This window comes from Dermacentor albipictus, chromosome 9 (assembly GCF_038994185.2).
Source record: "Dermacentor albipictus isolate Rhodes 1998 colony chromosome 9, USDA_Dalb.pri_finalv2, whole genome shotgun sequence".
In the NCBI taxonomy this organism is placed as follows: domain Eukaryota; kingdom Metazoa; phylum Arthropoda; class Arachnida; order Ixodida; family Ixodidae; genus Dermacentor; species Dermacentor albipictus.
The window spans coordinates 3,362,501-3,389,622 of record NC_091829.1 but is presented as its reverse complement, the minus strand read 5'-3'; the positions used below and the strand labels follow the sequence as shown (position 1 = coordinate 3,389,622).

At 48.8% G+C, this 27,122-nt stretch overlaps 1 protein-coding gene and 1 pseudogene across 6 annotated transcripts in view; one reads left to right on the top strand and one right to left on the bottom strand.

Moving 5' to 3' along the window:
- LOC135909194 (BBSome complex member BBS2-like) overlaps positions 1 to 27,122 on the bottom strand; it is a 147,999-nt gene that overhangs the window by 34,151 nt on the left and 86,726 nt on the right. For all 6 annotated transcript variants that reach the window (XM_065441025.2, XM_065441027.2, XM_065441029.2 and 3 more), the window contains one exon: positions 3,816 to 3,951. In XM_065441025.2, coding sequence (XP_065297097.2) covers positions 3,816 to 3,951 — 136 coding nt within the window. The remainder of the gene's footprint in view (positions 1 to 3,815; positions 3,952 to 27,122) is intronic.
- LOC139049870 (uncharacterized) lies at positions 22,623 to 26,168 on the top strand (annotated as a pseudogene).

Sequence of the window (27,122 nt, the reverse complement as noted above, 5' to 3'; positions counted from 1 at the left end):
ATTATGGCAAACACTGTCCGAAGACCTCCACTTCGCGGCCGCAGACAATCAGACAAACGGCAGCTGGAAGATGGCTTTGTCTTTGAGTTTCTGCGTAACAGAAATATGTTTGCTCGTAAGTTCAGATTACAGACCGAAGCTATCATGTCTGCAGCTTGTGTGTAAGTCGTACCTTACGAATGCTCTGACGCAATTTACTTTGAAAAATTTAATTCGTTCAATTATGGTTTTGGGCTTGGCCGAGAGAAATGGGCATGCACGCTGCTGCACTGCCGCGCGTAGCGTATAGTACGTCGCTTGTCTAACGTTGGCAACAGCGTCGCTGTACATCCACTTTCACTGGGTGGAATGGAGGCGGTTTTTTTCGCCTGTGTTTCCATACACCTATTGCCTAGCTCCGTTTACCCGTATGCCAAAGTATTTGTATTCTTTTATCCAAGGTATTTCCGAGCCCCGTATTGACATTGTCTGTTCACTGTTTTTTCGTTCAATACCATAAATCCTGATTTTTAAGGCTAAATTCTAATCCTGCATTCTCACACTCCTGTCCACAGATATTAGCCAGACGTTTCATATTACTTTGCTTGCTAGCAAGCTACACAGTGTCGTCCGCATAATACAAAGCTGGAAGCTGCTGTTCTACTATTGTGCCCGCCTGTAGATGTACCACAGATTAAACCTGATATAGATTCTTTCTAGTGCCCTTATAATGTACATCATAAACAGCAGTGGTTATAAAGGACACCCCTGTTTCAGTCCTTTAGTGATATCAACATTCTCCTCGCTCCTCACCCCTTCTCATTCAGCGAAAACTGTATTTTCTTGGTAAATCTCCCTCAAAAGCTGTGTACATGTCATTGCCTAAGCCGTCCCTTTCCAGAATATCCCACAAAATGTTGCGGTCTACATTGTCATGCGCTCATGTGATTTTTAATAAAGCCACATGTAACGGTCTCCTTTCTTCTCTGGATATTTCAGTACGCTGAGTAAGAACAAACAAGTTATCATCCAGAGGTCTACCGATTCTGAAGCCATTCTGAAGTTATCCCAATATGTCATTATGTTCTGCCCATGCTTGCAGATTTAATTTAATTGCCTGCATTGTTAAACTGTATATTACCGATGTAACGGTCAATGGTTATATGAGTGAATTCTTTCTTTGCCCCCCTTACCTTTATAAATTAAATTCATTTGTCGCCAACTGTCCGGTATTCACCTATCTTGTAAACTTTCTTCTACTGCTGTCAACAGAGCTTCCTTTCTTTGTGGTCCTAGCTCATTAATTAGCCCAGCGGGAACCTTGTCTAACCCTGTGAAAAAAATTTCCACTTTGCCTTTCTTCCAGTTGAAATTTCTCACCACCAGCTCATTTCCCATCCAGTTTTCGTTTTTTTTCTTTCTCAGAAACCACCTCGCCATTGCCTTGAAATGATTCGGCTGTTATTTATGGGATGTAATTTAATGCCGCTTTCCTTCCAGTTCGTTTCCATCTTCGTCTAGTATATGTTGTATTGTTGTTGACTTCCTGCCTAATAGGCTAATGCGGTTCCTAAATCTAAGTGCGGCCTTCCTTTTCTCACGTATTTCAGACAACCAACGCTTACTTTCACCTTCTATCTTTGTTTGAACCAGTATTTGAGTGACAGTTTCTTTTCCGGTATATTTCCCATTTTCTGTCTAATTCATCCTGCGGCAACTGCACTTTTTTGCCTGCCTATGCTCTCGTGATGCTTCCTGTCATTCATCGATCAATCTTGTATCTCCGTGTATCTGTATCTGTATCTGTGTATCAATCTTGTATCTCCACCAGCTTTTCGGTTTCCTTTTTCCTTTCCAACAAGCATGTTGCTTCTCTTTCCTCATTTCTCTCATCCTTACACTTAGAATACGCTCACTATATTCCCACACTTTGCTTGGTCATTTGCCAAGTTCTTTCTCGACTCTTATGACTATGTTTGTTATTTGTTCAGCATTCAAATTTGTACTGTAAAGTCATCGCTCCTTGCTCCCTTTCCCAACTGCATATACCGTTTTCAAAATTATGCGTTTATAGTCACTCTCAATGTTGCTATGCCCTTCCTCGCCAATGACCAGTTCTCTCAAGTTATCCTAAATTCCTTCCATCATTAGACAGTAATCAATGGTCGATTGCCTGTTTACGACTTCCCATGCGATCTCGCCATCACACTTATGCCTGTTATTCATGATAACGACGTTACGTTACTCACAGATATGTAGGTTTAACTTACTGCTGTCGACGGTCCTGTATGTAGGCATTCATGTCACCTAATACGACCATTTCCGCATCATTCCCGGAACTCCTAATGTCAGCACTGACGTAGTCCACCAACTCTTGATTCTTCTCTTTGCAATTTTTTACCGTCCACAAGTACGTTACGCCTAGCCAAGTCTTTACACTTACTGTATTTCTTGACGCTTCGAATTTGCTCTTTCTCATTTGACTCCTTGATACATGAGTGTTCCGGCTCCCCCGCCCTTTCATTCCGGATTAGCTTTATTGCTGACACTTGAGAAAGCCAGCCAACAAAAATTGAGATGCAAAACACGACAGAAAGAGAAGTTGCACCCTTCCCTTATATAATCCTCAATCATTGGTGGTTCTTCTAAATCTCTAAGGAGCAGTTATGTAACCCCATACACACCTCTTGGTGCATTATTTAACTGCCCCAATCTCTAGCCACTTTTCTTGTGTCTTCTGCCACCCTGCATGTTTGTGTAGTCTATTGCACGGTGAGCTCTCTTCTTTTCCCCCTTTTTCTGTTATTGATGGCGATGCTAGTCTGACGTTCTCCTAGGAGACCTTCTTTGCTGCTTACATGCCTCTTGAGCGCCCATGGGCCACCAAAAAAGTAATTGCGCGACCAGCAAGTCGCAACCACTTCTCGTCCAAGCCTGTGATTGAAGTGGATTACATCTCGTTGAAAACGACCATACCTTCTCACTTCCTTGTTTACTTCCACAACCTAGAAACATTTCTCTCAGATCACTCTCCATATCGCCTCATTAGCGGCCTCAGTCGCTCATTTTACGTTAGTGTCATGTACAGGTACCTCCGGCACTGTGCACACAATTTGCACCCGAGGCGTCATCTCGCGTAAGTCGCCTACACCCTCGCCTCCACCAGACGCTCGCCTTCGCGGATCCGTAAAACCATTTACGGACCCCTTTACGGATGGATGGATAGATTAAACGTTATGAGCGTGCCCTTTGTAACGGGGTGGTAGGTTGTGCCATCAAACTCTTGTTTTATTGCCTAATGTCCTACCTACGTTAAAGAAAAAAAAAACACAATGAATTCCCATAACCAATGTTTCCGAACTCCTATTGTGAACTTTAAGTACGTCTCCATTGTTTGTCGTTTCCCCACTTTTCTTCCACCGATCTTCCAATCGCCTCTTACTAACCTCTATTGCGGACATGTTTACTTTCCGCCTACTCTCGCTGAACCCAAGGGCTTCAAGGAGGCCAGTGATTTCTAAATCTACCGTGGGGCAGATACCTTCACATTCCAATACAACATGTTCTATTGTTTCCCTAGTTTTACCGGCGTATGCTTTACCGCGCGAGGCCAGCGCCATCTGATGGTGCTGCAAGGAATCCAGCGGTGCACGCCTTTCGCTGTGATTGGTTGAATTGTCTGTCAACGGAGACGAAGTAGTCCTGGGACCTTAGTCATAAAAAAATAAAACACTATCGGAGGCAGCGTTAGCCATCAAGTGGGGCTCGAAAAAGGCGTCATGCACGTGCGCTAAATTATCGCGCTGTACAGCTTGCCACGTGATTGATGAACGTACCCTGTGTGGCCTGTCGTTGATGCGGAAGCGGACGCTCCCTGCAGAGGCCCTGTCACGCGGCTCCTTCTCCGACAGCAGCAGGTAGGCGGCAAAGCGGGGCAGCTGCCGCGACAGCTCGAACACGTGGAAGTGACCGCTGCGCACAAATGCAGCGATAGGGTTGGAAATGAACTATGCGATCTGCATCCACTGATTGTACTGTCACGAGCCCAGCGCAGAAGCACATGTGATACCGCTGACGACTTCATCGCTCAAGTGCAGAAAGTTGGGCTATACACTTGGCACGACCCAACAACGCATACAAGGCGGCAAGTGGATGACGCAGGCACTGTCAAATGCAAACATACACCGATCGTTTTGCGTAGCCTGAACCAAAGTGGTACTTCGTAGAAGGATGTTACCAACGGTTTTCGATCGCCTACAGCTATTAGAATAATTCTTCCAATGAGCTTAGTTGGCTTTTTGGGATCAAGTGACCTTGAGTAGACAGGCGTAAAGGTGAGGTTGAAACTCCGCAAGGGTCCATACGGCGGCAAGGCACTCGTATACTGGCAAAGTTGAACTCCGGGCATGGTAATTATTTTAACGTCATCACCCACCTGCCGTTGTGCGAGTACACTGCGCACTTTGCAGACCAATGTTACTCGCGTGAATTTCAGTCTGGGAGGCTCCCCTTGCTACACGGCAATAGGAGCGGAGTCGGCAGAACGCCGGTGCTTCAGCAGGAACCGGCCCAAGGAAGAGAAACTGCCCTCTAAGTCAAGCTGACATCGATGACACTGTGTTGTATTCCTGCTCAAGCGATGATGCCTCAGGTGAAGAAGGCTTCGAGAGAGTGGTACACCGGAAGGCCAAGAGAAGAAACATCAGTGGATGGTCTTCGCCAAGTCAACTGTTATGCCACAGCGAAAGCCATCAGCGCACACAATTCTCTTTGTGCCTGACACACCTGTGGACAACCTCAACTGCCTTAATCATCAAGCAATTTGCGTTGTTTTGGAGGCTCTTGCGCGAGGAGAAATTAAGTACATTAGAATTAATAATAGAAAGAACTGGCTATTGACAACCGAAGCGCAATCAATGTTTGATGGCAGCAAATCTCCTGGGCAACATTAATGTCCAGTACCTCATTCCGCAGGACAACGAAACCACACCTGATTAGAATGACAGTAAGCTGAGCTAGCTGGTAAGGATTCATTATGCAAAAAAATGGCTGTGGCTTAGCTAAGGTTAGGCCCAGGATGCGAAGCATACTGGCCTTTATTTTAGTTGTTGAACCACTGTTTAGCCTGGTGAACTGCTGTTGCTTGGCTATATTTGGTTCGGCTAGACGAAGAAACAACTCATGCGTTACTCTGCTTCGCCTTCAAGAGTGGAACGCGACAGCGTTCCCGTCGACCCGCCAAGGGGTGTAAGACAATGGGCTACGGCGCAGCGACTACGCGCCCCGCATTGGACGCGGTGAGCGTCGAGCAACGCAGCGTTCGGCGCGGCAACGAAATGTGCGCCTGAGCAAGCGACCGCATTCACTAGAGGCGCTTTTGTACCGCTTTGAAGCATCCTACTCGTGGCTCAGTGGTAGCGTCTCCGTCTCACACTCCGGAGACCCTGGTTCGATTCCCACCCAGCCCATCTTGCAAGAGTTGAGCCAACGCCACCTAGAAACAAGCGCAGCTGCTTATATACCGCCGCGACGCCGGGAGCGACGGCGCGCCCTGTTTCTCCTCTGTCGTGACGTTACGGTGTCACGTGGTATGGCATGGGGTCAAAGGTCATTGAAGGCGACACCGCCGCGCCTGAGGAGCTGGGTTGAGCTCTCGTAATATGCTTCGCATAAAAAGGTGAAGCGTGCAGACAGGACAGAAGAAAAGTGGACAACACGAACGCCAGCGGCGTTACAACGTTCGTGTTGTTCACTTCACAACACGGCGTTCGTGTTGTGAAGTGTCGTGTCTGCACGGTGTCCACGGTGTGCTGTCTGCACGCCTCACCTTTTTTGCATAACCACACCTGATGTTTATCATAATGACGCATCAATTAGCGATAGCGACCTGCCAATATTAACCAAACCTGCGACAGATGGTGTTGCCTTACTGCAAGCTTCGCGCCTTGGCAGTTCGAGCTGTGTAAGGCTCGACTTTAAAGGTGAGTGCCTACTATCACACGTAAACGTCTGCCACTTTCGGCATGTGGTACGGCCGTTTGTATGCAAACCACTTCAGTGCAGAAGATGTCAAAGTCTTGAACACATGAGTGCTGTCTGCCGAAATTCAACGGTATGCCCACGCTGTTCCGAACAAAACGACGCTGGCACTTGTCGGGCAACGGAACTCAAGTGCCCAAATTGGCAAGGCTCGCACGCTCCATCCTCAAAAAGCTGTCCATGCCTAAAGAAAGAGTAGAAAACCTTGAGGAAAATGGCCGGAGACGGATTATCACACAGAGATGCTTATGCTGCAATAAGGCGACATCGCTCCCGGAAACAAACGTCTACGAAATCCTCTTTTGGTCTGAGGGAGACGCCTCGTCCGGCAACGCCGCCTCCTGTTCCATGTGTCTCCAATAAGAGCACGAATGTCAGCGAGAAAAGCGGCCATGCTATTGGCACTTCACCAAATATGGCGTGGTCGGCGCTGCCGAAGACACGCCACACACCAGAGCAACAGCTCATGACTCACCACTTTTGTCGCTGCAGTTGACTACATGAGAGACAAGGATTCTCAAGTGATTGATATGCTAAAGTCTATCACGAATATCATGCGTCTACCATTGACAAACATGGACACTCCGGCTGCTCGTAGCGCACTACAAGTACTGGACACGTTGATTCCAGTGCTTGAAAGCTTCGCATAGCACCATGGTCCACCCCTCGCTGCCCTTCCACAAGGAAGTCCAGAAAGCGTCTCTATTGCAGTGGAATGCCCGGGGCCTCAAATGAAGAATTTCAGACTTTAGACACTTTGTCTTCAAAAATCGTTTTCCCATCCTCGTAATTTGCGAACCGAACCTTCAGAATATCATCAGCATTTCTGACTATGAGGCATTAATGTCCTCTACCTGTGGTGATGTGAGCAAGGTCATTGTATATATTAGATGTGAACTGACATATGTGTTGCACCTAGTCCCGCCTTACGACGACAACCTGTACGTTTGTTTCATTGTATAAAACGAAGGACGTTACATTCACTCTTGTCGCTGTCTACATTGCTTCTTCAAGTCGCTTCGACTCTATACGACTCCACGACGTGTTGTCAGCGACGCGCAGCCCTGCGATTCTGACCAGAGATTTTAATGCTCCCAATCCGCTTTGGGGGAGCTTGGACTCCAGGCGATGGAGATTAGCATCCTTTGCCACAAATCACGAGCATTATTGCCTCGACGGTGGTAGTCGACATATTTACGAGGGCTTACATACAGCAGCTGTCTAGTTCATTTGCAAACAGCGCGAATAACGGGACACAGAAAGAGGCACACGACACAGGCACTGACTTCTAACAAGTAGGTTCATTGCGCGAGCGCAGAATATATAGGCAGAGAAGTAATAGTAAAAACATAAATGGCATGGAAACACGAAAAGAATGATTTGAAATTACATGTGGGCAGAGATCGGTTAAATTTGCAGATAACTGGATGGATGGTGAACTGATGCATGAAGGACCACGTTGGGTGATGGCAAATGCTTTAATAATTTCACGCGTGCGCTGGTCAGCGTGCTTTTGGATGGATGACAGTGACTTTCTAAAATACGGGGTGCATTTACATGACCGGCAATGCAGAGCAAGGTTGCTGCTGTAATTTTGTTTTATGTTGTTGGCGTGCTCCCAGAGGCGATCGTTGAAACAGCGTCCCATTTGTCCTACGTAAGAGCGCCCGCAATTCAAGGGTATTTCATACACGACACCTGTGATGCAGCTGGTGAAGGGCTCCTGCTGCTTCTTTGTCGCAACCTTTTTTGTGGGGATTGTCTTGGTTGACCCTTCTACATAAGGTGTTCAGCTTTCCTGAGGCTGAAAAAACAACCGAAACACCCGCCCTTCCCACGGCCTTTTCCAATCTGTGTGACATCCCGTTCACATAGGGAATGACAGTCGTCTTCGAATTATTGATCTCGGTTTCCCGTGTCTTCTTTCTTTGGTATATTTCCGCTAACATGTCTTCCGCTAGCTGTACTGGGAGAATGCTCGGAAAACGAGCCAGCAAAAGCCGCTGAACCTGGCCTTCAAAGGCTATTTCCATCTCGTGTGTGCATCATCTTTGCATTACATTACGAAAGATGGCTTTTGCGATTCTCCTCTTCACTGACCTTGAGTGAGCTGATGAAAAAGGCAGGGGGCTTTTTGCTGAGCGGCGTGCATACCTCCAGCATACATGTTCTTTCTTTAACAATAGGAGAAAGTCCAGAAAGCACAACGTATTGTCCTCTGGTATAGCTCCTTTGTGAGCCTGATATCATTCATATTATCTACAAAGCTTTTGTAGACAACTCGTACCACTGAAGTATGATCGTCTTCGGTCACCTCAATGAAGATGAGGTAGTCATCGACGTACTGAACACTTTCTTGGTGCGGACCGTTGGCAGTTTCCTTTCGATCTCACAGTCGTAGCGGGCTAGCAACAGGTCACTCAGTACAGGTGCAAGGCATGAGCCAATACACACTCAGTTGTTTTGGAGGAACAACTTGCCTGCGAACTGGACCACCGTGGAGCGCAGGTACAGCACAAGCAGGTCGAGAAACCTGTCTGCACTTGTTCCGCACTCGTTGTGGAAGTGCATGTCTCCGCATGCCTCAGTGCCTTCTTTTACGACCTGAAGGAGGGGTGAGTGGGGCAACGAGTAATAAAGATCCTTTACATCGATGGAGAAGGCCACCATCCCGGCTGTGCTGGGGAAATCCTCGGATACAGCTGCTGAGCTGCGAATTAAGAAAGGCTCGTTCGCCTCCACTCGGCGTTTCTGCATTTCTGCAGGAAGCTAGCAAGCGGCTTCTGCCAAGCTACTCGTCCTGACACAATTACCCTGAACGGGCAGTCGAGCTTGTCCGTTTTTCCCGAGAAAAAGGCTTCAAGATACTTTCCACCTTTCTTTTTGATCGCTGCAACAAGCTTTTCCAGTCCAGCTTTTTTGCACATCTTACTTGCTTCTTTCTTCGCCTTACTTGGAAGCTTCCCGTCAACTTCATGCAAATTGGCTCTAATGGCGGCCACAGCTTTTGCTTTGTAAATGCCCGAAGGCATGACGGCGAAGTCACCTTCCTTGTCGGATACAAGGAGCTTCAGGTGTGCCTTCCTTAGGATAGTAGCCGGTTGCGCGGGTTGCACACGTCGATTTATTTTGGATCGAGCTGGCAACGCTTCGAGCCCTTCCAGTATGCACCTTGTCGCCTCGTGTGGTTCTGCTTTTGATGCGTTTCTCCGGACAAGGGCGAGCAGCTCAGGTTTCTCGAGCCTCGGATGCACGCAGAACTTAGGGCCTAGTTTCATGGCCGCTTGTGTTTCTTGCTACACAGTGGGTTCTCCGATGAGGTGAAACTCTTGGTTGGCCTTTTCTCTGGGCGGTCTCCTCGGTGGGGTGACAAGCAATTCGGTTAGTTGGCCCACCACGCGCAATTCTTCAAGGAACTTCAGGCGATGGCGATCAGGTGGAACCGCTTGCATGCAGGAAAAAAGCAAGCAATATTTTAACAGTCGAACTTGCCTCCAGGTTTCCTGCCGAAGAATCCGACAAATCTTCTCGCCGTGCTGGTGAGATGCTGCAAACGGTGCGGTTAGGTTTCCAATTGCGGACGGTACAAACGAATTGTTGATGGCGAATGTGAGCAGCTGTGCGCGGCAGTTTGCAGCAACAAGCAATCTTGAACATGTACTTGAGTTCTGAAGTGCTCGAGGATGAATGAAAGAGCCTGAGGACGAGTTGATAAACTTCAGAATAGTGGCTAGCCGGGCTTGTTGGTACGAACACAGTCTTTTGCAAACAGTGCGAATAATGGGACACAGAAAGAGGCACGCGACACAGGCGTTGACTTCCAACAAGTACGTTTATTGCGCGAGCGCAGAATATATAGGCAGGGAAGTAATAGTAGTAGTAGTAGTGTAATAGTAGTAATAATAAATAGTAATAGTAGTATAATTAATATTAGTAGTAGAGCGTCCTCCTGGTACAGCCAGCGGAAGACATGTTAGCACAAATGCACTAAAGAAAGAAGATACGGAAAATCGAGATCAATAATTCGAAGACGGCTGTCGTTCCCTATGCGCATGGGGCATCGCACAGATTTAAAAAATGGCTGTGGCTTAGCTAAGGTTAAGCCCAGGATGCGAAGCATACTAGCCTTTATTTTAGTTGTTGAGCCACTCTTTAGCCTGGTGAACTGCTGTTGCTTGGCTATATTTGGTTCCGCTAGACGAAGAAACAACTCATGCGTTACTCTGCTTCGCCTTCAAGAGTGGAACGCGACAGCGTTCCCGTCGACCCGCCAAGGGGTGTAAGACAATGGGCTACGGCGCAGCGACTACGCGCCCCGCATTGGACGCGGTGAGCGTCGAGCAACGCAGCGTTCGGCGCGGCAACGAAATGTGCGCCTGAGCAAGCGACGCACGCCTGAGCCTTAGAAACAGCTCGTTTCTAAGGCAACACCGCATTCACTAGAGGCGCTTTTGTACTGCTTTGAAGCATCGTACTCGTGGCTCAGTGGTAGCGTCTCCGTCTCACACACCGGAGACCCTGGTTCGATTCCCACCCAGCCCATCTTGCAAGAGTTGAGCCAAAGCCACCTAGAAAATCAGTCTCTGTGGCACGCCACAACCTTCGCTTCTCATTCCAACGAGCAGCTCTGTCTCCAGGAGGCATCTCACCTCGTGAGTGTCTTGCAGAGGCAAGCGCAGCTGCTTATATACCGCCGCGACGGCGCGAGCGACGGCGCGAGTTGGAGCCCCGTTTCTCCCCCGTCGTGACGTCACGGTGTCACGTGGTATTGAAGGCGACACCGCCGCGCCTGAGGAGCTGGGTTGAGCTCTCGTAATATGCTTCGCATAAAAACTTTTCACGCTGGCGCGTGACCTAACATTAGCTCAATGACATTCATCCGACTTCACAAGTGCACACCTTCATACCCTGGACCCTAACTTACACCTCCGTATTTTGCCCGACCCTTCGCGACGTGACCGCACGCTGCTAGTCCGTCTATTGTTTAGAGTAGCATTTTCGCTGTACGTACTACTTTCTGATTAGAATGGTCAACAGCCCACTTTATGACTTCTCATTGGGCAACTTGTTTGCGAGTGCTCTCGTTTCAGCCCCCAAAGAGCAGCCCTCTCAGCCACGCTAGACCGACTGGACCAGCGCCCAGTAACGGAAAACAACGCACATGTAACTGGCCTACGCGAACATCAGCGCGAACCGCTATGAAGGCACTGCTGCGTTATATAAAAGACACCGGACTTTGTGACAAATTGTGACTGTGTGCTATGTGACGTAGGATGGGACGTTGACACTGTGTAACACAAGGAACGCCTTCGCAGACTGCGTGACAGTGCCCACAGAAACAGTCCTGTATTTTGCGTGTGTGTGTGTCTTTTCCTTCTTTCCCCGTCATTTTGTCATTCTTTTTCTTTCTCTCTCTCGCCTATCGCATCTCTTTGCTCCTACCCTAAAGCTCCTTAAACTTCGTAAAGTAGCGACACTCTCCTCCTCTGCCTTCACTCCTTATCGTTTCTCCTCTCCTTAACGCTTCCTCCTCGACCGTGGCGCCGCCTACACTGCTCGAGCGTAGCAACGGCGCCAACATGCGCTCCTCGCCACTCCGTAGACGCTTCTCGAGCAAAAAGGGCACTGATGCACGGCGCGAGCGACCACGTGATACTATTAGGCCAATAGCGGCGCGGCGTCGAGGACAGGCAGCAGAGCGTGCGAGGACAAGTCAGCATTCTTCAAAGCGTGCCGCTACTTTACGAAGTTTAAGGGGCTTTACCTTACCCCGGTACAGGGTAGCCAATCGGAGGTAATCTTTGGTTAACCTCCGTGTCTTTGCTTTTCTCTCTCTCTCGGCCTCTGCGTATACGTTGCAGTATATAATGTGTAATGTTTGTTGAGGAGATTTACTTGGAATTATTCAATTCTGCCCGACAATTAGTACATAGCTAGGACAGCGTTCAGTTCTCGTACATAGTCCCCTCTTGAGTGTTGCTTCTTTTCCTCCTCTGTTCCTAGCCGACTCCAGTCGCAGGCAGAGTCACTGAGTTAAAACGTGCCCCGGTGGCATGTTTTTCTGAATCGCTGTTGCGTCGTTTATACCATCATCATCATCATTAGTTTATGTCCACTGCAGGACGAAGGCCTCTCCCAGCGATCTGCAATTACCCCTGTCTTGCGCTAGCTTATTCCAACTTGCGCCTGCAAATTTCCTAATTGCATCACTCCACCTAGTTTTCTGCCGTCCTAGACTGCGCTTCCCTTGGTACCCATTCTGTAAAGGCCGAACGACACGCGACTAATCGTACGACGCGCCACGCGTCTGCGAGGCCGTGCTTGTGCTTGTGCCTCTTAATATGGCTATCAGGGCAATCACCGGCCTATCAATACACGCAAAACCAGAAGTGCTGCACAGATATTCCTGCCTCCCGATGGCGGAAGCACTGGTTAAAACCCACAAGCAGGCGTTAAACACTTTCTATATGTGAGCCTATCCCAAAGATAGTGCAATGCCGAGCCGACCCGCGGTGGAAGTGAAGCAGGCGTTAAGCACCTGCATACGTGGGCCGGTCCCGAAGATAGTGCAATACCGGGCCGACCCGTGGCAGAGGTGCAGTTCGCCATTAAGGGACCCACATACACAGCTTCGCTGGTCATCCTTCTTCACAGAGTGGAAGGGCACTGAATTTTTTTCGTTCCATCGCTCTTTGCACGGTCCTTAACTTGTTCTCGAGCTTCTTAACCTCCAAGTTTGTTAGCATGCAATGATTGTACACTTTTATTTTGAACAACAATCAGTATTTGGTAATGCCTGCCATATGCACTCCAACCCATTTTTATACTTCTGTAAATTTCCTTCTCATGATCAGGGTCCCCCCTGACCTAGATAAACGTACGCCTGCATAGACTGGATAGAGGCTGACTGGCGATCATGAATTCTTGTTCCCTTGCCAGGCTATTGTCTTCTGCATATTAATCTTCATCCCCACTCTTACTAAGGTCCTCAATCATTCGTTGCAAATCATCCCCAGTGTTGCTTAACAGGACAATGTCATCTCCAAACCGAAGGTTGCTCAGATACTTGCCGTTGATCCTCACTCCTAAGCAGGGGCGTAGCCGTGGGGGAGGCTTATGGGTCTTAAGTCACCCCCCACCCCAGCCCCTCGTAATTTTTTCGTGCTGTCATGCACCGCCGACCAAAACAACCCCCGACGCCGGAAATCATTGTGGATTTTGTCTAGAATGTCTTTTTCAGGCTCAAAAAGACATTTCAGCACGAACATTGCAAACTTGGGCTGGATTTCGCAGCAACGCCCATGCACCGGGAATCGCATAACACAAGGAGCGCCTTCCGAGCACGAAGTTTCAAAAGCCTTTTGATGGCAAGTGGCTTCGTCGCGGCGTCTCGCAGAGGTCGCGGAATCTACGGAGCGAAGGGATTTCAATTCCGAAATTTTATTTGTATAAAGTTCTCATAAACTTCTGATGCGAAAGGTTCCTTGACATTTCCAAAGTCGTGCTTTAGATTTTCGATTCTGGAACTTTAGGGGTTTGATGTTGTTATAAACATTTGACGCCAAAGGTGCATCAACTTATCTAACGTGGTACATCGGACCGTACAACGAAACAAGCCAAATCAACACACTATCAGACAAGCTGACAAAGCACGTAGCGAGGTCTGATGAGACGAAGCGTTGTGATGGTTCATTTGTGCCGTTATGTTATAGAAAAGAATAACAATATTTCACCTGCACCAATTTATACATACTGCAACCCTCTTAGGGTTGCAGTATGTATAAATAAACAAAAAATGTCAAGACACTAAAGCCAGCAAAGGTAACTACGTTCTTATTTATTTTTCTACTTTGACTTTTATTCGCGAGGACACATTGAACCTCTTCAATTTTCTTGTTCTCGCTACCTGCGGGCTGCTGCCAGAGCCAGCCAGAGCTCGTGCGTTTTGCTCCTGTTGCCCCGACCACCATGCGGCGCCCTTCGGTGCGCATTCATTCTTGTCTGGCCAAGTGGACTTTCGCCTGGCAGAGTTTTAGACTCTTTCTGGATAGCAGACGAGTAAAAGAAACAATGGTCGCTTGCCCTCTTCACTGGGGAGACTTGACGGATTGCAACGCCTCCTCTTGAGGGCATCACCTTCACTCTGATGTTACTGCAACCTCTCCGGAAAGTCTTTTGTCTCGTCTGTGTAGGATACCGAGCAGTATGCGTATAGTTCTCTGTGGGCCAAGCGTCTCACGTTTTCTTCGATATTCCTTCGGTGCGACATTAGGTGGCCAAAGAAGGCATTCGATTGTGGCCAACGTGTTTTCCTTCGCGTTTTTTTTTTTCATTTCGGTGCTCTGGCTCCACAAAAGGAAAAAAAAAAAAGACGTGGTGGTGGCGCAGCGAACTGCCGCACAGTAAAAGTTCTATTTCATTACTTCTTTCTTGCGGAAAGTAATCGGACATGGGATGCTTCAGTTGCTGCATACTCTTATGTTATTGCGATAAAAATTATTTGGACACTCCAGGTGCATTCCTGCCGTCGCTGCCGCCCTCATGTTCCGTATAAAGTCTGAGGGTGATAGTTTTAGTATAGCGTACGCTATACCATTGCGTACGCTAAAAAATAGCGGGTCGTCACTGCGCATGCGCTGAACGCTAAACGAAATAGCGGGTATAGCGGGCGTACGCAACGCAAACGAGTTAGCGTTAGCGTTTTTGCGGATTTGCGGGAAACATGGCGGCGGTCCCGGCTGCCCGCTTCGAATTGAATTTGGCGTTGCTTTTGTAAAATGCACTTCGTTCGTAGCAAATGACTGTGTAAACGGCTTTCGCTTAGTCTCAGGCCGCTTCGACGACAGAGTATTATGGATAACCTCGTGGTGTTTTCCAAATCGCTTCTCGTTTCGAACGAGTCGAAGCCTAACGAAAGAAACGTTCGAGATGTCAGCGCCACCTATCGCTACAGGCGCGAAATAGCCGCAACAACGGCATATGGCCTCTGAGATCCGAAGATATCACCGGCCAACTAAAACTGTAGAAAACGTGCGCTGCTTAGCGTACGCTATATAATAGCGTATAGCGTACGCTATAGTTACGTACGCTAAACTAAAACTGTCTAACATCGAGACCGCGCGCCGCATGCTGCGTGTGCGAGTGAAAGCGTACGGGGGCGGGAGGGGTGGCATGGGTGAGCCACCGATGGTGGCCCAGTCTTGTGTGCGCAAAGGAGAAAAGCGCGATATATCCGGGGAGTAGAGGGAGATGGGGGGTGGGGCGAGCCTTAGGATTCTGTGATGTGTGAATCTGTGATTGCGCAACAGGTTTATTTGCCTTGTTTGACGCAGTATATACAGTGACCTTTTCTTAGATATGCAGATTTATTGCACAATACGTATATTTAAATGACTTGTTGCGAGGTTTTGTGTATACGTGCATAATAGAACTGACACTTTTTGCCCTTTGTCAAGCCGCGTATCTTCGCATTTGTATATTCCGTTGTATCTTCGCGTTTCTAATGTACGCGGGCAAGTCAAATGAAATCGAGCCATCGCACCCCGCGCAATAATGGCTCGGTTCTTTATCTGCGAGGCATGCGCGTAGCACACGGGCATCTCTCATTTAAAACAGTGACACCTGGTACGGGGATAAATGTTCCTTATTGCTCTTATACACTGGGTTGAACATGGTTGCGTGGTAACAGCGTGGTGTCGTGACGCTTTTGACAGCTGAAGGTGCTTCCCCAAAAGAAATTAGTCGCCGTATTGCTGCCGTATACGTTGAACATTGCATCTCATTGGCCACTGTGAAGCGTTGGAGCAAATGGTTCAAAGAAGGACGTGAAAGTCGCAAAGACGATCCAAGACCGGGCAAACGCCACCGTGCAATCACCCCCAACACAACTGCAAAGGTTGATGAGCTGATTAGACAAGAACGGAGGGTGCGCATCGATGAACTGGCAGAGCGTGTGAGCATCAGTTACAGTTCAGTTCACAGCATGATTCATGGCACCTTGGTTATTGGCTCTTGTGTGCGTAATGTATGCCCAAGATTTTGAACCAGCGCCAGACGATGGAAAGGTTCGGCGCTGCTTTGACACATCTAGTCCGATATCACAATGAGGGTGACGACTTCTTGTCTGCAATTGTGACCGGAGACGAATCATGGTGCCACTACTACGAGCCTGAAACACGACGGCAAAGCTTACAGTGGAAACATTCGAATTCACCACCCCCAAAGAAAGCAAAGGCTGTCATTTCTGCCAGAAAGGTGTTGTTGACTTTTTTTTTTCGATCATCAGGGGCCAATACTGATCGAATTTCCTAAACCTAAAGAGACTATCAATCGTTTCCGATATTGTGAAACGTCGGATCGGCTGCATGTCATGATCAAGAACAAACGACGTGGAAAATTGAGGAATTGGGTCATCTTGCTCCACGACAATGCCGGCCCCACGTCGCTGGTGTGGTCAACACAAAACCGACAAAGCTCTAGTGGGAAACGCTGCAACATCTCCCATACAGCCCGTACCTGTCGCCTTGCGACTTCCACATTTTGGGGAAGTTTCAAAACACCTGAAGGGAACGAGACTTGTGTCGGAGGACTACGTGAAAGAGTCACTTACAGAGTTTTAGAAGCAGAAACCCAAGTATCTTTGAGACGGGAATCACGCGACTCATTAATCAGTGGGACAATTGTCTAAATTCTCAGGGAGTCTACTTTTAAATAAAGTACCCCGTTTGTCATTGGCTCACTTTCATTTGACTCGCGCTCGTATATTTTGGAGAACTCCTGCTTTTTATATGTGCTTTCTGTTGTGACTATAATTTCGGTGCAATTACTCATAATACACGACTGGTGACTGCTGCTTCAGCGCAATACATTGGAACAAAGGACAGTGTCATTGAGATTTCTCCAGGCCGTTACATATTGTCACAGACAAAGCCACAAGAGACTTTGGTCGACGCTATAGATCTCTTTATATGTCGCTGTCCTGGCACCTTCGTCGTTCTCTTCTGGGAGCCACCCAACATGCCTAGCATGTGGCACCGAATCGCACCGAGTGGCTGTCAGCTGTGCCTAGGCCGTGGAAATATTTACGCAAATGCAAACAAAGTTCTTGAATGACATAGTTTCATTAAAATATTTGTCCTCAACTTGTTCATTTCATGGCCTTTACATATTTCATGCAAGTGGCATGCGCTGCTTTGCTGATTTCAAACTGATATAGTTCTAAAGTTCTTGCGATATGTTTTTGCTTATTAAATAGACAGAAAAATTGGAAGCATTGATATCAGTTTTTCCGGGCACAATTTTTGAGACGTACGAGTATATTCTATGAAAAAAAGTACATATTTCACTTGTCTTCACATTGCGTAGCATTCAAGAAGTTGTTTGCAGCATCTGTGGCAATGGCAATGCAGTTATTATTAATGTATTTGATCCCTCAACAAATTCTATAAAGAGGATTTGTTTCCAACGTCACCCATCACCCGCTACGCCGGTGTCCTCTTCGGTTGTGGTTGTGCAACCCAAGGATCCCGGAACTGTAAGCGAGACTGATGGCGCCGACGTTGAAGAGTGGGTGGCTATGTACGAACTTGTGAGTGGAATCAACAGATAGGACCCTACGCCTATGCTAGCTAACCTGTTCTACCTAAGAGGCACGGCAAAGGTATGGTTCAAAAACCATGAAGAGGAGCTGACCAGCTGGGCCCATGAAAAGAGAAGTTAACAGAGTTTGGCAAACCAGCCGCCCGTAAGATTGCCGCAAAGCAGGAACTGGTCTCTCGTGCTCAATCCCCCACAGAGTCCTATGTTTCGTATATCCAGGACATGCTGGCGCTTTGTCGTAAAGCCGATCAAGACATGACAGAAGCTGAAAAGGTAGGGCATGTGCTCAAGAGAATTGCTGACGACGCCTTTAATCTGCTCATGTGCAAAAGCTGCCCTACGGTTGATGCTATCATCAAAGAGTGCCGACAGTTCGAGCAGGCCAAAAGCCGACGCGTCCTTCACCCATTCACCAGGCTTCCCAATACTGCCGCAACGTCGACGTGTGAAGATCAGCCCGCACAGCAGCATGCGCCGCCATCAGAGGACGTGGTGCGAATCGTTGAACGTGAACTGGACGCGATGGCGCCCGCAGCTTTCTGTTCGTGTAGCCCTGATGCTACCCCTATTTCAGTTCCCCTCGTGCAAGTCATCGTTCGACAAGAATTTGAAAACTTTGGCCTACATTTTGTCTGTGCTGTCGTCAACCCCAGAGCCAACGAACGCCCTTCTACTATTTTCGCTACACCCCGACGCTTCTCTCCGCGTTATTGCAACCCGACTGAGTGGAGAACCGCGGACGACCAGCCGATATGTTTCACCTGTCGCCGCATTGGTCATGTCGCCAGATACTGTCGCAGCTCGTGGCCCTCAACACCTCGCACGCCGACCAACCTTAGCCGTTTTAATGGAAATGCCCGCAATGTGTCGCCCACCGTTGAGTCTAACAGCGCCGACAACTCTGCTAGGAACACGTGGTACAGTCGCTCACTATCGTCGCGTGGACACCAGTCTGGCTCGCTCACCGCAAACACGTCGCCCATCTTCCCGTTCGCCGCAGGCACGTTGCCTTTCGTCCCCTGTGGCTTTTGGTCGCACCCTTTCGGAAGACTAAGAAATGCAGCCCTCAGAGGTGATGCTGCATTGCACACTACTGCAGGAAATCCTCTGTCTGTGCCCACCAAAAGAAGTGTAATTGACATTAAAATAGAGGGCTTACCTGTCCAAGCACTCGTCGACACTGGAGCCCACGTATCTGTGATGAGTACAAGCTTACGTAGACATTTAAAGAAGGTCCTCACCCCAGCAGCTGCCCGAGTGCTTCGTGTGGTCGACGGCGGTGTGCTGGTTGTTCTTGGAATGTGTACTGCGCTTTTAATTATAGCCGGCCGCCCTACTTCTGTTCTATTTGCTGTGATCGACAACTGCCCTCACGACATTATCCTTGGATTCGACTTTTTATCCCATCATTCCGCTCTCATCGACTGCGCAACCGGCGTTCTTCAGTTGGAACTGCCTCAAGTTGCCCATGCTCCGAGCACTGATCCACCGCACTTGTGTTCGCTTCAAGATGTGCGTCTGCCACCTGAGGCAGTCACTTACGTCGCTTTGACCGCACAGCCACAGATTCCCGACGGTGAATATGTCCTTCGCCCCATCATCGGCGTGCTTTTGAACCGGAACGTTGCTCTTCCACATACGCCGGTGACGATTACTAGTAACAACGTCGTTCTTCCGCTTCTGAATTTCAGCCAGCCCTTGGGCTTCGCCTGTCGTCCTTGTGCAAAAAAAAAGGAAAAAAAGATGGTATCTGGCGTTTTTGCGTCGATTATCGCCATTTAAACATGATCACCTGAAAAGACGTCTACTCACTACCACGCACCAATGACGCCTTGAGCTGCTTGCACGGAGCTAAATACTTCTCGTCCATCGATCTTCGATCCGGTTACTGGCAGATTTCAGTTGATGAAATGGACCGCGAGAAGACGTCCTTCATCTCACCGGATGGCTTACATCAGTTCAAAGTCATGCCCTTTGCCCTATGCAATGCTCCTGCGACATTTGAACGTATGAAGGACTCTCTTCTGCGAGGCTACAAATGGACCACCTGTCTCTGTTACCTTGACGACGTTATCGTCTTTTCTACCACATTCGGCAGCCACCTTACTCGACTTGCTGCAACTCTTGCGGTCTTCCGAAAAGCCGGCCTCCAACTCAACTCCACGAAGTGTAAATTCGGGCCCCGTCAGATTACCGTGTCGGGACACCTCGTTGACGCATCCAGTGTCCAACCAGATCCGGAAATAGTTTGCGCCGTACGCAGTGTTCCTGTGCCACGTTCTGCTTCTGACGTGCGCCGCTTCGTCGGCCTGTGCTCTTCCTTTCGCTGTTTCGTCAAAAACTTTGCAGACGTTGCTTGGCCTTTGACAGATCTTCCAAAGAAGAACACGCCGTTCTCATGGGGCCCTGAGCAAGCTCACGCGTTCGCCGCTGTCATCGGGTTTCTGACCACGCCTCCCATACTTGCCCACTTTGATCCATCTGCACCGACCTAAGTCCACGCTGACGCAAGCGGCCACGGCATCGGCGCTATTTTCGCCCAACAGCAGAATGGCACCGAGTGCGTGATAGCTTACGCCAGCCGCCTGCTGTCATCTGCTGACAGAAATTGCTCCATCACCGAGCGGGAGTGCTTGGCTTTAGTTGGGGCTGTCGCAAAGTTCCGGCCATATTTGTACGGCCGTACGTTTTCGGTTGTTACAGACCACCACGCCCTCTGCTGGCTGTCTACCCTCCGTAACCCCACAGAACGGCCTGGTCGCTGGGCGTTGCGGCTCCAGGAATTTTCGTTTGTTGTAAACTAGAAGCCTGGACGCCTGCACAAGGACGCTGACTGCCTCTCGCGTCACCCCGTAGATCCTCCCAATCCTGTTGCGCATGATCCGGTGACCTGCGTGATGGCTTTGACTGACACGACCGACATACGCGCTGAACAACAACGCGACGCATCCTTACAGTCTATCATCGCCGGAGTGCAATCTGGCATCACCGACGGCACATGCCGCATGTTCGTGCTGCATGACGGCATCCTCTACCGCCGCAATATCAACCCTGACGGCCCTGAGCTGCTCCTTGTCCTTCCTCGTCATCTGCGATCCGTCGTTCTCGAACAACTTCGCGATGCACCGACGACGGGACACCTTGGAGTTTTGCGTACCTACGCCCGCGTACGACGCCGCGGTTCTTCTGGCCGGGTCTCTACCGCTCTGTGCGTCGTTGGGTCGGCCTCTCTCACAAGCTCCTCTCTCGCTACACAGAGCCTTATGAAATCCTACATCAAATTGACGACGTCAATTACAAGATCGCGCCGTTACAGTTTCATCCATCCTCAAGCCCGCCGCCTGTTGACGTCGTGCTCGTTTTGAGGCTTAAGCCATACTTCGCTCGCAGTTCTTCGCCTATCATGTGCCGAGAAGGCGCTTCACCACCCGGGGGTCCTGTTACGGAAGGATGAACGAAGAGAGAGAGAGAGGAAGAAGAAGATCGCGAGACGTTGGCTGCTGCGTGTTGTTGCTGGTCAGCCATCTTGACCACATTGACTTTGCTTGTATATATACTGTAAATATATTCAGTCTATACTCCCAACATCCCCGTAACAATATTCCCTATGATATTCACGTATGCCTCCTTTAGTACTCCTTTATTATGCAATGCCTCCATCACTGCTGGCATGTTTATTGAATCAAATGCCTTTTCATAATCTATGAAAACCATATAGAGAGGTTGATTACTCCACAGATTTCTTATCTCATTCATGACATGGATGTAATCCATTGCACAATATCCCTTCCTGAAGCGAGCCTGTTCATTTGGTCGTTGAAGTCAAGTGTTGCCCTGATTCTATTGGAATTTATCTTGGCGAATGTTGCTACGGAACAGTATTTGCAATGACGAAGAGGCGAGCAGTGAGAAGACGACGACAACGTTTGGAAGCTAGCGCGGGCTGTTGCCTCTTGGCCAAGTGTGGCGTATTCCCTTGAAAATATACTTCTATACAGCTTTTCCTCTGCGTCTTCTTACGTAACATATCTGGTGGAGGTGGACGTTCCCTGTACCTCGTCACGGAGCTTCGCAGTGGACGGTACGTCGACCCTTCCTTCATGGCTCCCGGCGATGACAACTCGACTCAGCCGCCTCCGACAGCTGCTGCCACTTCGACGACCTACATCACTCTCCCCGCTCCCCGTGATCCTGGCGTATTCTCTGGCAAAAATGGGGAAGACGTCGAGGAATGGAAGAGCCTATACGAACACGTCAGCTGCAATAACCGGTGGGACCTTACTATCATGCTCGCCAACGTAGTCCTTTGCATGGGTGGCCCACCTCGAGTTTGGTTTTGGACGCACGAAGATGAGCTCACCAGTTGGGATTCGCTTAAGCAAAAGCTCCGAGACTTGTTCGGCAAACCATACGGTCACCAACTTGCCGCGCAGGAAGCGTTATCCAGCCGTGTGCAGACGTCAACGGAGTAAGTCACGTACATTAGGACGTCTTGGCTCTGTGCCGCAAAGTGGACGCACATATGACTGAGTCCGACAAGATTTTCTACATCCTCAAAGGCATAGCCGATGACGCCTTCAACTTGCTCGTTTTCAACAACGTGGCGACGGTGGATGCAGTTATAGAAGAGTGCCGCTGCCTGGAACTCGCTAAAAGCCGACGTATCGACCAGCAGTTTGCCCGTCTGCCCAACACCCCAGCGACATCTTCCTGTGCCGACGCTCCTCGCTCCAACAATTAACACTGACGATGTTACATGCAGGATCGTCCGGCGTGAGATCGAGGCCGCCTATCCGGCTGCCTTCGACTCCAGCTCCTCCAACGCACCTGCAGTCACGGTTTTGGCTTCTAGCGCGAAGTGAAACACGGACACAGAAAGGAGCAGACAGGACGAGCGCTCCTTTCTGTGTCCGTGTTTCACTTCGCGCTAGAAGCCAAAATCATGTTACCGTACCAACTCGCCCAACTGTCTATCCTTGAGTCACGGTTTCCCTGATCCAGGCAGTTGTCCGCCAGGAGTTCGAAAACATGGGTTTTCACACCATCTGCTCGGCCCATCGCCCTGACACCTACCCGGTTTCTTCGACTCCGCCCCGTCCCACATCTTATTACCCACCACGTTTCCGCGACCCATCTGAATGGCGCACTGCTGACGACAAGCCCATTTGTTTCCACTGCCGTCGAATCGGGCACATCTCTCGGCACTGTCGCAGTCGCTGGAGTTCCCCGACCCGGTCTACTTGGATGGATGGATGTTATGAGCGTCGCCTTTGGAACGGGGCGGTGGGTTGCGCCACCAAGCTCTTGCTACTATACTGCCTAATATTCTACCTAGGTTAAACAATGAAAAAAGAAAAAAAAACACTATGAACTACCACGCCCAAATTTTCTGATCCCCTATTGCGAACTGTGCTTTTCTACGTCTCCGTCTTTTGTCGTTTCCCTACTTATACTGCCTACTCTCGCCCCTCAGGTGGCCCTTCTCGTCCCTATGCCGCACGCTGCGATAACGCCGCCGCTGATTCTCCTGCACCGAACCGCTCCTATTCTCGTTCGCCTTCGCCCCAACGACGGCAATCTCGCTCTCCCCAGCCCCGTCGCTCCTTCTCGCCGACTCCCTTCGGACGCCGCTCCCAGCCGGAAAACTAGACGATGCAGCGCCTCGAGGTGACGCTGCATTGCTCCCTACGCCGCCAAATCTTCTACTGACGTTGCCCACTCATCTGAACCTTCTTGACGTGCAAGTCGACGGTGTTTCTGTGTCTGCACTCATAGACACTGGGGCACATTTGTCGGTAATGAGCGCTGACCTTCGTAACCGCATGAAGAAAATAATCACGCCCGCCACGACGCCTGTTGTCCGTGTCGCCGATGGCGGAACAGCCCCCGTAATTGGTATGTGTGCCGCCCGCGTCTCCTTCGCCGATCGCTCCACTATCGTGCTATTCACAGTCATCGCCCACTGTCCCCACGACATCATGCTCGGCTTCGACTTCCTCTCCGCACATTCTGCTTTCATCGATTGTTCCGCCAGTACTATCCGACTTGACCTGCTTGTTCTGGATCCCGCTGAACCACACCCCAGTCGCCTCAGTTCCGTCGACTTCGTTCGCTTGCCACCTTCGGCACTGACTTACGTTGACTTAGCGTCATCCGCACCAGTGCCCGACGGTCACTACATCGCGGTTTCTAATGCAAGACGTCCTACTTACTGTGACGTCATCCTGATACGCACTGTGTGTGTGCCTGAGTCACAGACACGCGCTAAGATAAGCGTTATGCTTTCATTTCCTTTAACCAGTTCTCACACAAGTCATGTGACCATTCTGGCTGCGTATATTTCACGACGGTACACTAAAATGGGTCATTTTTGGTCATGGGACGACGAGCGTGTGTCTGACAGTCTGACATGGTGCCAGAAGTGGCTATCTCAAAGCTGGCTACGATGTAGCGCTGCAACAGCCCGTCAACAAGCGAACGAGCGCCTGCTTCCACAAGTGCAAGTCCTCCCGGTGACAATCGTCAAGCAACGCTTCAGCATGGCAGGAATCAAGCCTCCTAGGCCCTTCGACTTCCAGAACGCTGCGGACTAGCCCGCCTGGATGGACGAATTTGACTACAGATTCGCATCCGGACTACATGAGCAACCAGACGAAGTACAAGTAAGGACACTTCTCTATACAATGGGCAGAAAGTCACGGGAGATTCTTCGGTCGCTAAACGTCAAAGATGAAGAAATGGAGGACTGGAACCTCGTAAACTCAAAATTTAAGGGCTATTTCGTCCATACCAAGAACAGTCTACGAGAGTGCTCGCTTTAATCTACGGCGCCAACAACTGGGAGAAACAGTAGACCAGTTTGCAACCGAGCTTAACAGGCTAGCAGACAGATGCGAGTTCAAAGAAATGAAGGAACGCCTTATAAGAGACCGCTTCGTAGTAGGACTACGAGACCAGCTTCTCTCGGAAGAACTACAGATGGATCCTAATCTCACGCTGAGCACTGCTTTGGCAAAAGCGAGTACAAGCGAAGCGGTAAAGAAACAGCAAGCCGAGCTAAAAAAGCACGAGGGCATTATCCCAGAAGCTTGCGTCGGCGCAGTAAAGCCCGACAAAACCCCTGGAAAGAGCAAAACGTTTACACGTGGTCACAGGCCAACTTATCGTGGAAAGTTCTGCAGTTTCTGCGCCGGACCATTTCATCCGAGAAGCAGTTGTCCAGCGAAACAAGAAAGATACCGGTTTTGCTGAAAGTTGGGCCACTTCGAAAAGGCATGCCAAAAAAGAGACAAGCAGACGGGAATCTTGACGACATTGCCGAAGCTGATAAATTTCTTGGCATGGTCGAGCAATCTGCGAACACACCGTCTGGGCACTTCGTCACCGTACTGATCAACGACCATAAACTCCGCATGAACGTAGATACGGGAGCCGAAGTGACAGTCGTCGGGGAAAATTTTCCTTTACTTCCGCGTTCTCTGGACAAAGCAGGTGATCTTAAAGGACCGAATAATGCAAGCATCGTTACGACTGGAAAGTTTGACGCTGAAGTAGCTTGGAAAGACAACTGTTCGAAGCAAACCATTTACGTCGTCCACAACTTGCGCACACCCTTGTTGTGAGAGCCAGCTATCAAAGCCCTAGGAATCGTTCGCTTCCTAGATGACTTGGAAACTGCTGACGACATCGTAAGCCGGTATCGTAAGATATTCTAAGGCACGGGTTCCATGTCTGGAGAACATACCATACGTCTCGTTCCAAATGCAACACCTTACGCCCTGTCTACACCCAGACGGATTCCTATTCCCATGAAGGAAAAAGTCAAGCAAGAACTGGACAGGCTAGGGCGAGAAGGAATGATACAAAAGGTCGAAGCGACAGAATGGTGCGCTCCTATTGTACCCGTAATGAAGCCGTCTGGAGCAGTAAGGATATGCGTCGACTTAACTCAATTGAACCAATTTGTCAGACGCGAGCGTCATCAGCTACCAACGGTAGAGCAAGTTATGAAAAATAACTGAAAAATAACTGAAAAATATGTTCTGACTCGCCTATTATCATCATGCAATCGGGCTCGTTGGTGTAACTTGCGTTTTTTCTTGTTAAGACGTTGTTTTAAACTCATTTTTCGACGCTTCAAGCTATCTGGGGAAACCAAAGCAAAAGCTGCCTACGTAGCTATCGCATCTGAATATAAAATGGCCATTCGCTCAGCCAAGAATTACTTCTTTTCTGAAACACTACCTCATCTGCTCACAACTAATCCTAAGAAGTTTTGGAACATTATTAACGTACGCAAACCCACAGAAATCGTTTTGAAAACTGACGATGGATTTCCTGTCCCCCGTGAGCTTTGCTCAACTGTTTGTCACAACACAATCTCGCTATCTTTTTCTAACGCTCTAATAGAAACTTCACCGTCCGCACGGGCCTTTACGTACCCTGAGATGGAGCCGATTTCGATCGATTTAGATGGCATATACAATTTGATTAAGAAAGCTAAACTTTCTTCATCGGCAGGTGTTGATGCCATAAATTACAAATTCCTTAAGAGTACTGTAGCGTATTCATCTGATTTCTTGTCATATATTTTTACGCAGTCTTTGCAGAGTTCAACACTTCCGGACGACTGGAGGACGGCGAAGGTGATTCCAGTCCACAAATCCAGTGATACACATAACCCCTTAAACTACCGGCCGATCTCCTTAACTTCTATTCCATGCAAATAATTAGAGCACATAACCTACTGCAACCTGATTTGCTTTCTCGAGTAATAATTTTTTTGCGTCACAGCAGCATAGTTTTCGCAAAAATTATTCTTGTGAGACTCAATTATTAACCGTTACTAATGATGTCTTCCGCATTAGATCGAGCTTCAGTTATTGACTGCATCTTCCTTGACTTCGCGAAAGCTTTCGATACCGTCTTACATCGACTACTATTACTGAAACTTAGCACACTCCATCTTAATTGCAACGTGCTTAAGTGGATTGAATGTTTCTTGCAGAATAGAACACAGTACGTTTCTGTTAATGATCATGACTCTAAATCATGCAATGTAACATCCGGTGTTCCTCAGGGGTCAGTCCTAGGGCCTCTTCTTTTTCTAATTTATATTAATGACCTGCCTGATTCTGTTACTTCTAACATTTGCAGACTGCGTTCTGTACCGCGCAATTTCTCATGAGTCTGACTTCTCCGTTCTTCAATCTGACTTAAATAAAAGCAGTATAAAGCAGTATACCGCCTAAAGCAGTATACCGCCTAAAGCAGTATACCGTAAAGCTAGAAATATTCGAGATATACTAGCATCATCATCTAAGACTGACTGCCCTGATGCCATCGGATGCCATCCTTGTCGAAAATCGCGATGTAAAGTATGTCCCTACATGGCCACATCGCAACAGGTTACTAGTACGTCTTCAAACTTTTGTTTAAAAATCAAAGGCGATTTCGACTGTGACACAAAAAACGTAATATATATGCTTGAATGTACGCTCTGCAAA